This window comes from Leptidea sinapis, chromosome 32 (assembly GCF_905404315.1).
Source record: "Leptidea sinapis chromosome 32, ilLepSina1.1, whole genome shotgun sequence".
Lineage (NCBI taxonomy): Eukaryota > Metazoa > Arthropoda > Insecta > Lepidoptera > Pieridae > Leptidea > Leptidea sinapis.
Window position 1 is genome coordinate 1682939 of NC_066296.1, and position 12812 is coordinate 1695750.

A 12812-nucleotide genomic window follows, 5' to 3' on the forward strand; every position below is an offset into this window, starting at 1 on the left:
TGTTAGATTAAGGTGTCAGATGTCAATTCAAAATTGTCATTAAATATTTAATTTGCTTGTACGCCTAAAAAGCGTTTTTTATAAAAAATAACTAGTTTATAGTTTTTTAATTTTAATTTAAACATGGTAAGTATTCTATATTATCAAATATGAAGCGAAGCATCCAATAAAGTATAAAATATTCAATGCGTGGGTGTAAAACTAGAGTTACAACTTACTAGAGTGTAACCTCAAAATCATTTTTGTTTTCAGGATGTCTTTTTAATGATTAGGCGGAAAAAGTTAACCATCTTCACAGATGCAAAAGATACTACAACTGTATTGGAATTGAAGAAAATGATTGAAGGTTTGTACGAATGTGAATTCACTGAAATAATTCTATTTTTAGTGGCGATTCATTGGAGTTTACTTTCAAAATATATCTCTCAGTATTATCCAATGTCACGCTTGAAGAATCATCGCTTATATTTACTTGTTTATATTGACACTTTTTACCCTGTGGTTTAAAGAGATAATATTTATAGAATATTTGAATTGCTTGGTTCTATGACAAAGTTTCAGGAATAAGTAACAGATGGATTTCAATATATTTCCAGGTATACTTAAGGTCCCACCACCAAGTCAAATGTTGTTCAACAAAGACAGTCAACTTATGGAGGATGAAAGGACCCTGGCGGAATATGGTTTGACCTCTGTAACAGCTAAAGCACAATGCCCGGCACCAATTGGACTTGCTTTAAGGTACTGTATTGGTTACATATTATACAAAACTAAAATATTAAACTACCTATGGGACAGGATCACTCAAATAATTGATTTATATCTTTTATTATGAGATGTGTTTTCTCTCTTTACCACATAATATATCACGGAGAGTACTCAGAGGAGTGTTTCAAGTTGATACAAGCAGCTGAATGCCAATAGCCTTATAATATTATCTTAAAAAGTGAAATTGGACTATGTTGTGTCTTCGAATATACAAACATCTCTCTTTGTGAAAAATTTCTTGCCTCTTACAGTCCCTTTTGGAATCAATTACCAGCTGTAGTTCTTCTTTAATGACTTACTTGACCTAGACCTTAAAGCCTAGAGCATACTCCCAACACTAAAGCCGGCAACAAATTAATTAAATGTTCAAATCCCATGAAAAGTGAAGGTGCCATCATTTATGCTATGTCATAAATATTGATGTTTATTCATGGTTGTTTATATGTTAAGTATGTATATCATATGAAATACAGAAGTATGATAGGGAACAAAAGAAAGGAATAACAGGAACAGATTCAAGACAAAAGTTCAAGATGGAAACCTGGAAAAGGAGAATACAAAAGTGGAAATGGGCAGGTCCTATGATTAGAGGAATAGACAAATGGAGTAAATTAGTCACCCAATGTTACCCAAGGAATGTAAAAAGAAACAGAGGCAGACCATAGAGCAGATGGGATGACAATATAACACAGTGGCAGGAACAACCTTGGTCCAATTGGCAAAGGCCTCCTCCTATATTGTCCAATCTTGCCTTTCTTTGGCTTCTCTAGATACACAGAAATGGAGAAAAAGTGATATGTACTAATGATAATAAAAGGCTAGTAATAAATAAAATCATGAAATATGTTTTGCATCTGGGCTATGCTTTGTTTGGTGTATATAGTTTGTGTAACAGTGTCAATATTATTATATAAAAAAAAAAAAATTACTGTTAACTAAAGAAACAGTAAAGTTGAAAGTCTTACAATATTTGCAAAATAATGCCACAAATATTTCATTTCCTCAGAACTTTATACCTTCTCTATTTAAATTACTTAGTAGTTATGTGGGGCAAAAAGTTCCTTGTCAATCGCGCGGTTGGAATGTCGGACATCAATGAGGTCCAAGTGGATTCACATTTTGTGATATTACTTTGCTGGTTTTAACCTGAACAACTCCTATGAGCACTCCTATTAAAATATATGTTGAAGAGCATGCAAGAGACCCCACACCTCTAGTCAACACCAAAGAATTAAGCTAACCAGCTATGAATAGATTGTCAATCAAGCAAGCCAGTCTTTATTGAATGAGGTTAATTGGAAGAAAATGGTACTGGGAAGCTCCTGGACAGAGTATTATATAACCTACACAAATTAAATTTGTAAACAAAATTTATGAACAATGCGGCACTCGAACCCGCGACTTCTCGCTTTCCGCGTGAGCGCTCTTACCAACTGAGCTAACGATTTGAGTGACATATCATTGATAAAATCTTGATGCTTTGTTCAACTCTCAGGTTGTGGCTTCATCTATAGCATCTACTTTACAGTTGATAACCTGCTCAACCCCAATATTTGCATATCAGGAAATTGACTTGAGATGTCACTCTTTCGAATTTTCATTGTTCATTAATTTTGTTTACAAATTTAATTTTTATAATTCATTCCAGAAGTGTGAGTATTTTAAACAAATTATCATATAACCTGTTCTGTAGTTTTTGGATTCAAAGGTCAATCATAAATCAGTTAATTTAACGTTTTTTTAAATTTTCATACATGATGTATATTATACAACTAGCCTACAATATAAATTTTATTGCAGGAAAGAAAATGGCGAATTTGAAGCATTGGATCTGACACCATATTCATCCCCACCCGATCTACCAGATGTGATGAAATCACAGGAAACCAATGGACAGGAACAGGTAAGCTTAATTATACTAAGCATATAATATAAGGAACACCAGCTTAACCTGTTCACAGTTCACTCTGGATCCATCTTATAGTAAGTATTAAAAACAATGTAATCTAAGCTAATCAAAAAAAAATGGCTCAAGCTAAAAGGGACCACTTCACAGTGCACAAATAAATGCACATTATACAGTATGGAAACAGCTTATATGAAATAAATGAAAATACAAGTCATACTGGTCCACAGAAGTATAGTAAAATTAATAATTAAATTAAAATCCCTAAATTATAAAAAAGAAATTTTCAAAGAAACTAATTATCAAAATTGAATTAGAAAAAAGAAAGCAGTCTGTTTAGACTACGTACTTTGACCCCGAGGAGCGACAACGTAGCTCACGGCGGCGAATTGGCTGTTACTTCTCTTCTCGTAAACAAGCTCTTAACAATAACATAATTATAAGCGAAGAATGAAAATTGATTGAAACATTTCACTTGAACTTTAAGAAAGTTAAATAAATAAATACAACCTTAACTTTTTCAACAAAAACTTGCAACAATCGCGGGTTGCGTAAAGCACTCGCTTGGACACTCCAGACATCGTACACACATTCCGAAAGTTCGCGTTAAACTGAATAAAAAATTACAAATACTTAAATAAAATGGCGAAAATAAATAAAGGCATAAATAGGGCATACCCCACAATTCTAGTTTATCGATACTTTATTTACCATTACTAACCAACAATCTAAACAAGGCATTAAAAACTAGTAGTTTTGTGTTATTCGAATGTTTTAATATTTTTAACAATTAATAAATTAATGGATAAGCTTTGTAAAAAAATAGTTTATTTTTGTAAGTTCAATACTTACGAAACCACTGTTTTCTGAGTGATTTCCTGAGCAGCGAACAAGTGGGAGGCTTCTTTGCACAGGATGCCGGCTAGATTATGGATACCACAACGGCGCCTATTTCTGCCGTGAAGCAGTAATGTGTTAGCATTACTGTGTTTCGGTCTGAAGGGCGCTGTAGCTAGTGAAATTATTGGGCAAATGAGACCTAGCTTCTTATGTCTCAAGGTGACGAGCGCAGTTGTAGTGCCGCTCAGAATTTTTGGGGTTTTTCAAGAATCCTGAGCGGCACTGCATTGTAATGGGCAGGGCGTATCCATTACCATCAGCTGTGCGTCCTGCTCGTCTCATCCCTTATTTTGATTAAAAAAAGTAAGTTGGTACAATTTTTCATAGGTTGCTTTCAAATTACAAACAAGTAATAAATTGTTATTGTTTAGTTCTTCCTTATTCACAATCATTATCTCTAAACTATAATTATTTAAATAGGTGTAGTATTTGTACAATAATCATTACAGAACAATTTCATAATAGACTTAAACAGCTTATTATTTATCGATTACAACTCCCTTTAAAGAAAGCTTATTATCGATACAATATATCCTTCCCTACGCTTGTCCTACCCTTGAATAACGCCGCAGTCAAAGAGACCGCCGGCACGTGTATCTCTTTGACGGCCGCGGGCCGCGCAATTCAAAGACACCTAAGCAAAGCGGCAACGCCGCCTAAATTGAAATATTAAAGTTCATTGAATCATTGACCCAGTAACACAAATCTTACAGGACGTTTAAATTTGTTCAAAATGAAAAGTCTACTTTATGACAAAACCACTGCACGGATTTCGTTAATTTTTGGTACATCGTCAGCTAATAGGGGCTGGATGATCTTGTTACCGGGAGGTCTGCTTGATGTGTTTTTTTAGTTATTATTATTTCCTTTAAAGTTAAAGTTATTATATATTTTATTTTATGAAATGCTCACATAATGCCTCTATTTATTTACGGTATGTGTGGATTGATGCATCTACTATACTCAATAACTCTTGTGTTTATAAGTATTAATTTACTTTCTTTTCTTTTTTTGACTTACTCATGTAAGCCTTTCAGTTTTTGACTTTTGAGTATTTTTGTTGCGTCACTTTGCATATATTGTAATTGAAATGATTTGTAAAACAACTAAAATGTAAATATAGACTTAAAAGAGTGGCAATGAGTTTCTTGCTACTTCTTCTCATTAGCTCAACCCTTTACGAAGTAGCGGTAAATTCAATAAGAAACAATATTTATATATTTTTTTCGACATTCATAAGTGTCATTTTTGTGACCTACATGAATAAAGTGTTTTTGAATTTGAATTGAATATGCTAACAAGTATGTACCTACATTTATTTCATAGAAGCTGTTTCCATACTGTATAGCAACTTTCCCTATGTGTGCTGCAGGTGTACACTCATTTTCTGAAAGAAGGAATGTCGTATTTTCAAATTCACAAATTTTTATTCAAAAATAGTTATTTATATAACTGTTGTGTAATAAGGGGTTTTAAAACACGAATGTGGGTTTATCTCACGAGTGTTTTAATACCTGATTATCAATAGTTGAACACTATTTAGATTTTATCACAGATTTTATCTACAACCATAACATGAATTCTCTATAAAAGATTCTGAAACAGTTAGCTTACTGCTAACATTAAACAAAAGCCAGTCCTAGTGACCATAATATCCAACGGAGTGTTAGACCAAAGGAGTGTTATTATGAAAACGGATGATATAATGTTGCACTGAATTTTATTACAACACTCGTTTGGATGATGTAATGGTTATTAGGACATTGGGTGTCTTAATGTTGGCAATAAGCTAACTGTTTTAGAAACTTTAATAGAGGAATTAAAGTATGGGTGTAGATAAAACAAATTAAATCACTCATTAAACATCAAAATATTTGCTTCCATTCTCAAATAGATGCCTCAGACCTGAGAAGTCGTCATTATTTGATTAACTTTTCAGTGGTCTAATATTTTTCATTATATTTTACTTAGATAATTCTAAAAATAAACTGATTGTTAAGTTGTAGAAGAAGAAAAAAGAAAAGAAAAATCTGCACTAAAAAGTAAAATATAATTTTTATTATATTGTTTTAGAATAGTTTTTTTTTTAAGTTTGTTTTTTTTTTGTTATTTTTTGGATTTTTAACTGAATTTGAATTACACTAACTAATTTGTCTTAATACGTGTAGAGTGTAGACCTATAAAAATGCTTGTAATATGAGACAGAACCGTTTTAATAAAACAAAACAAAGTCAAAAAGAAACGTCTATCTCAACAGAGGAAATCTACCTCGAAGACAATTTCGATAGAGACTTGCGAAGAGCGCAAATATGGATAGAACACTTGCGTCATGTTGCAATGCAGCAACGAACGAATGCGCATTGCAATTTGATAACAGACTAGATATTCTGCCACAGATCACACAATTACTGTGAGCCGTTAAGCAGTTCCATTGATCATATTCGATTACTACGATTACTTCATCATAATAACGTTACGGTAGGTGACCCAAATATCCAGAGAGCTTATAAAAGAGTCGGCCGAGGTTCGTTAAGTTGCACCTAAGAATCGAAGATTTCTGATTCTTGGTCATGGATCCCATAATCAGAACCTAACCAAACTCTCATCAAACTACACTTTAAGTATATGCTTTCATATAAAAAAATAATCATCGAAATCGGTTGGCATGATATTGAGTTATTTGTCCATTTGTCGCGCACATAGAATTTAAGACTGTACCAGTGGAAGTCTCCTTTGCACAGGATGCCGGCTAGATTATGGGTACAACAACGGCGCCTATTTCTACCAAGAAGCAGAAATCTGTGAGCATTATTGTGTTTCGGTCTGAAGGGCGCCGTAGCTAGTGAAATTATTGGGCAAATGAGACTGCCGCTCAGATATTTCGGGTTTTTCAAGAACCCTAGTAGCGCTGAATTGTAATGGGCAATGCGTATCAATTACCGTCAGCTGAACGTTCTGCTCGTCTCGTTCTTTACTGTCCTAAAATAAATTATATGGTTTTCTCAAGTTCTGACAATAGCATGGATGCCATGAACTGGACCACTGACTGGAATGGACCATAGAGGAAGCGCAACAGCTTTGGTTAATAAGTATTTTTTTTTTTTGCAGATGGATCAACACTAAATACTAATGGATCAAAGCTGATACAAGAAACATCTAGGTATCTAGACATATTGTTCAACGAATTTTACATAACACGGCCAGGCGTGAAGGCATAATGGTTCTTGCATATATTAATAATTGTTCTTTTGATATTTTATGCAATGTTTACTGCAATATTGAAACAATGATTGAGATAAATAGTTTGAGTTGAGCTTTACAATGAGAAAAAAAAGGATTCCTATATGCCATGTCGCTGGTTATATTGCTAGTTATTTTCTTGATCAGCAATGCAAGAATATGTAATATATAGCTATTTCTGGGAACCCCATTTTAAAGTTAATGGTTGTCAACAACTACATATGTTAGTTGGTTCTCTTAGTAACTAGAGGACAAGTTATTACACAGTATCAACTATTTATCTTGATATGGCATACTAACCTTTTTCTGGTTTATTGTGTATCAAAATTTTGAGATAATAATTTATATATTCTCTCTTACGGATTTTTTTTACCTGAATATTTTATATATATATGATAATAAGATAATGCTTGCTTAAGTAATTAGCATTCATTGCGAAAAATTCAAATGCTCTATAATGGGAGTACCATTCATTAAAACATTTATGATAATTAAATAAAAAATGCTATTTTACTTGTAACTGCACAGCTTATACAATATAACATGATCTCCATATTCATTCTAACAAAGTCATAATGATAATTAACTATTATTCACTGAAAAGAGAGTTAGTCTTAAACTCAGTAATGCTACATAATTCATTCAGGCTTATACAGTAAGCCAAATGTATTAACATTAATAATACCTTGTTAAATTAATTGATTTAGTGTGTCTAGATAAAATAATAATTGTAATTAGTACGGTGATATTTTGTATTGCGCATAATAGATTAAGTGTATCATCAACTAGTTTGCTAAAGAAAGTAGTACCACTAAGATCATGACTGGATAAATAATATGTTTCATAAAGTATAGAGTATCAAATGTCGCTAGTTGCGGTCATTGCACTGTAGGGTGACCATCATTAAGGCTGATATGAGAACTAAATTATTAACTGGGTGATATCAAAGTTGAAAACAAAAGTCCAAATACTTCAAAACCTTCACAATCCTCTTGGCTGTTAATTACGAATTAATAATTTTTATTACCTATTGAAATAATAATAAAATAAATCACATACATTATTGAATATACTTATATCTATTATAGCAATACTGTATGGTGACATAAAGGTACTTTGTGTGTCACAATCCATGTTTATCTTTGGCTTTTAATTCCTAAAATTCTATACTAACGAAGTGGCAATACATGAACATTATTCCCCACTCTATTAGTCTATAATATGGAAGATAGAGGCAAGGAGTATCATCTCTTAAGGGAGAAAAGTTTCCAGCTTATGTAGTAAATAACAGTTCAAAAACCTTCGACAATGGCACTGGTTCAGGCACAGGGTGTGGTATGAAGTATGGTGAATGTAGCAATTATTGTAAACGAATTGAAGTAAGTATGCAGAGTTAAAAAATTGTCAAGTAAAGTAGTTAAATAGTGAAAATTTCAACAAACGTACAAAATAATCTAGTAAATATAACCTTGCACCTAATTGATTAGTATAATTATAAATTTGGCGCTTTTTTTAAATATTTACCGTGCTGCTACTGTAGCGCCACTCTTAAATAATACATTTTGACAGACACTTTTTGATATACACAGATGATTCTCCTTGCCTATACCCTCCATAGTCTATAATAATAATAGGTATTGCTATGATAATAATCTATTTGTCTTACTTTTATTGCTATTCATTAAGAAAAAGTTTGGTTGTATATTGCTAAACCAAACTGCTACTATGAGTATGGTCACCTATTGCAGTAGAATAGGTGGTGAAGATCCTGTGTGATATTTATGTACTTATGGTGTTTACAAGTAATTTTAATGATAAGTTGAAAAAGCTGTTTGTTGTCAACACATGCCATAAAAGTATTATAGATAGATTATTATTTATTTTCATTCAATAAAATCTTGCTAAAGCACACTTTAGAACGAATTTTAAACGCTGATAATTTATATTTGGTCATATAGATGAGAACAAGAAGAGCTAGAATAGTTCCTAACCTTCATTCAAAACTTAGTAAATATTGTCCAAGATATTATCTACAATGATGGGTCGAATATTTGAAAATTGCACACTTTAATTTCATTTGTATTTTTTACTTAGAACGAACTATTATAGTCTTAGTTAAATTAATTGGGTATGATGTGGTTTGGGGATGTGGCTCTAAACATCATATTGCATATAACGATGGTTCTATGTGGAAAACATAATTAAGGATTTATATTGTACCCTTATGTGTATAAAAAACTTTCATTCAGTGTCAATAAAATAACAGCTATCATATTTAATTTAAACTGTTACTATTCCGTTATAATGATATAAAACACTGACCTCTACTATATACCACTGGCTTTCAAAGTGAATTTGATATTCGCCATTTTGGCGCTGTTGGCCATGTAGCGAGAGTCTGCGGTACTAAAACTAGTGATGACAACCTCACCAAGCATCGATAGATGGTGGGACTATTTACAAAAAAAATGTGTACTTTATTACGTTCATTCTTGATGTATAAATAAACGAAACAAACCAAATTACTTTAAAATGCAAAAATACTTCAGAGTATTATAAGTTCCTTCGCAGCCATTTGTATTATACGTCAAAATCAGTTCTCTGGACGCTCGCGAGTGGCGCTTCAAATAGGCATAAAAAATTTGCTGTCAAACTTATGGAACAACCTGACCAGTGGTATTTATACAGGTCAGTGATATAAAAACACAGTAAGCTACTAGTTTGATTGGCTAATAATTAACAATTTCTGTGTAACGATTGACAATGAATGAGAGAGTCAATTTGTGTTCAAAATCAAATGACAGTTGCTAAATGAGAATATATTGTACTAAATGAGTTTCGTTCGAAAATAAAGTCTGGTGGTCTAACGTTACAAATTGCTTGTTGTTTTTTAACACACTTGTCTACGCAAATAAAAGTCATTCATGCTGACAGTATGACACCGCACGTCATATTGTTAATTCTAGCTGACATAGTTTTGAATAACCCGTATTCTATACTTTGGGATATCAGTCGTAGTTGATAAAATTAATCGATCAATTAAATAATAATTCTTCATATATACATAGTGTCGGCCCACGAATAATGCCTCATTATTTTTTTTTTATTACTTATTTTACGGGACTGTGTTCAAGGCCAAACTGAGCCTTTTTTCAATAATTGTCTTCGATTTCCCCTGGTTTCAAAAATTGTAATTTTTAAGCTAGATAACATTTCACGAAACTGTTGATTGTGATTTGTGTTCCCAAATCCTGCTTCCATAAGCCTATGACATCATTATTGAAAAAAAATTTAGGGTGTACAGCTAGTATCAGTGTCAAGTAATAGTTGGCGCGAAAAACGATCTAATGATTTATTATATTTAATTATTAATGGTTTTAATTTATTTAATTGAATAGGTAACTAAACTTTGTAGCGTAATTCTTCAATATATTTTATCCCCATAGTTTAGTTCTATGATGATGATGATATAGGAATCTTAAACGCCGAATGAGTAGCCAACACACACTTGGTAAGGTGCACATGTTGGAAATCTGGATTTTTTGGACGCAAATTTATTTACCGCGAATAACAAAATTTGTTACCAAATGAAAATTCCCACGAAATAAGACCTTAGTATTAAGTTTGCACTAAGAAATATTTATCACTTTTATAAAACTATTATTTGTAAAAAAAAATTTCAACTTGTTTGTGTGTTCTTGTAAATTAAATACACAGCAATAATCCTTATGACAATTTTTATTTAATGTTTAGATTTCGTGTAATTAATAATTGTTTTGAGTAATCTAGTTAAACAATAGTCATGATTGTGAATTTAGAATAGTTACATGTGCAAGTATGGGAAATTTTAAGAACCAACGGAATAAAGCTGTTTCGATTTGTTTTGTAGTATTTTTATTTCTAAAATATCCTCGGTATTTATAAAATTGTATCACAAAAAATATCAGGTTGCGTATAATAATTCCTACATATTATAAAGTCGGAGAACATTCAAAATTGAGTGATTTTGTGATGTCAAAAAATAATAATATGCACTTGACCAGAAGCAAGCAGGATCACTAACCACTGGGCTATATGGCTCGTTATATATTCAGAGCTATTTTAAAAAATCGCGCTCAGCAAATTTAGGTAAATAGTTGCGCATGACTGTCCCGAACATCTGTATCTAGAGCAACTGTGAAGAAAATCCATCGTTCTCCTTAATTTTTATTTATAGAGAAGAAAAATACATTAAAGTATATGGGCCCTGATGTTAGGACCCCTGTGTCGAAGTCAAATATAGGTAGGTAATATTCTTTCTAGCCAAAGCAGGAAGTTATTTATAGCTCTCAGCCACGAAACGAATCGCGCTAGCGTAAAAGGAAAGTAGATTATTTAAAATCGACCTGGGCACTAGTGACCCCGCGCTCACCAGTGAATGCAGTGAAGTAAGTGTGAATATATATATATTATATATGTCATATAAAATACGTATTAATGCATATCAGCCTGTCTATCACTTAGAGGAGGTCGTTATGCCCATCGTGATGGCGACGGGACAGGGGGTGCTAAGAATCCCTGGTTTCGGCAACACTACCACCAACGAAGACCATTGGCCCTGGCAACATATAATGTCAAAACACTGTGGACCGACGAGAAGTTGGAGGAACCTCTGAGCAGGCTACGATGGGATGTCGTGGGGTTATCGGAGGTCCAAAGAAAGGAAGAGAACTCAGTAATCCTAAATTCCGGACACCTGCTCTACTTCCGGGAGCGCGACCAACTGTCCCAGGCTGGTGTCGGGTTCCTCGTGCACAAGTCTCTCGTCAGCAACGTAACTCAGGTGGGGAGCGTGTCGAATAGGGTAGCGTACTTAATACTCAGAATTACTATACAGTATTTATCATTCACAGTGTGAAGGTCATTAAGATTTACGCTCCAACGTTGAATGCCTTGGTGACTGCGTTGACGTGGATGAGTATAATAACAGGTTCGTGGCAGCTATTCGAACGGCAGTTTCTGAGTTCTTTAAGGCCAGCCGCCCAAAAAAAAACGGAAAAATCTTGGACTTGTAGCTGTACCTACAACCAATCATATCAATTAACACAAATGTCTAATATCTAACTTCTAACGTAGCATTATAGATCGTAGAAATAGTAATCGTGCATAATAACTGTAATAAGCGTATGCCGAAACATTCGTTCTGACAAGAACATTTTATTTTATATAACGTAATATTAGCTCTGACAAGAACATTTTATTTTATATAACGTAATATTAGCTCTGATAAGAACCATTTCATAATGCTGTACATCAACTGATAGAATCATACAGATCACCGGTAGTCATCTCAGTGAAGTTTCAAGCATCGTACTTTCTCTCGACGATCGCAGACATACTCACGTGATCAGTCATATGCTCCGCGTTACACAACCGCACAGCAAGGCCGAGCGTCCTCGAATGACGCGTCGGGACTCGGGCGTCGATCGCTATTCATGCAATTTTAATCAATGAGCAATAGCGTAGGTGCGGAATGCTCATTGACATCGTATGATCGAGGTTCGACGCGAGTTTACACAAACTGCGATAGCATTAGTTTTAGAGTGAGATAGAACACATAATATTATTCTCAATTCTTAGTGAATGAAACGTTTTACTATTGGTTAAAATGTAAGCTCTAGTACTGGTGTGTATTTTCTGAACTTAATATTTTTAAAATAACAACTGTAATTGGGTTACTAGTTTTAAGGATTTTGTATATATATTGTGTAACTTTCAAATAAAATATATCTTCCACATATTCCTCACAGTCAAGCAGTTGTTTTATTTAATCGCCAAACGCTCAGTCTCTAAAGACTACCCTCATGTTGAAATTCATTAAACTCAAATTGATGGATATAAGACGCCAAAGGGCCCTTCAGTTACCGCACGATGCATCCTAATATAGGAAGCTAAATAGACAAATCTCCAAGTCATTGACACGCGATATACGCCGCCTTAACACAAAATTTGTGTTAAG

The 12812-nt window shown here is 33.3% G+C and overlaps 1 protein-coding gene across 1 annotated transcript; it reads left to right on the plus strand.

Annotated features, from left to right (window-relative positions):
• Positions 1-10696, plus strand: LOC126974394 (elongin-B). The gene is made up of 5 exons (XM_050821873.1): positions 1-126; positions 253-346; positions 597-741; positions 2569-2671; positions 6683-10696. The coding sequence occupies exons 1-5, from the start codon at positions 124-126 to the stop codon at positions 6695-6697; spliced, it is 360 nt and encodes a 119-aa protein (XP_050677830.1). The 5' UTR covers positions 1-123; the 3' UTR covers positions 6698-10696.
• Positions 10697-12812: the final 2116 nt, after the last annotated feature.

Bases quoted from the DNA above. Each gene is read 5' to 3' on its own strand.
- LOC126974394 (XM_050821873.1), top strand. The intron at 347-596 runs GTTTGTACGAAT...ATATATTTCCAG, and splicing joins ATTGAAGAAAATGATTGAAG to GTATACTTAAGGTCCCACCA. The intron at 742-2,568 runs GTACTGTATTGG...ATTTTATTGCAG, and splicing joins CCAATTGGACTTGCTTTAAG to GAAAGAAAATGGCGAATTTG.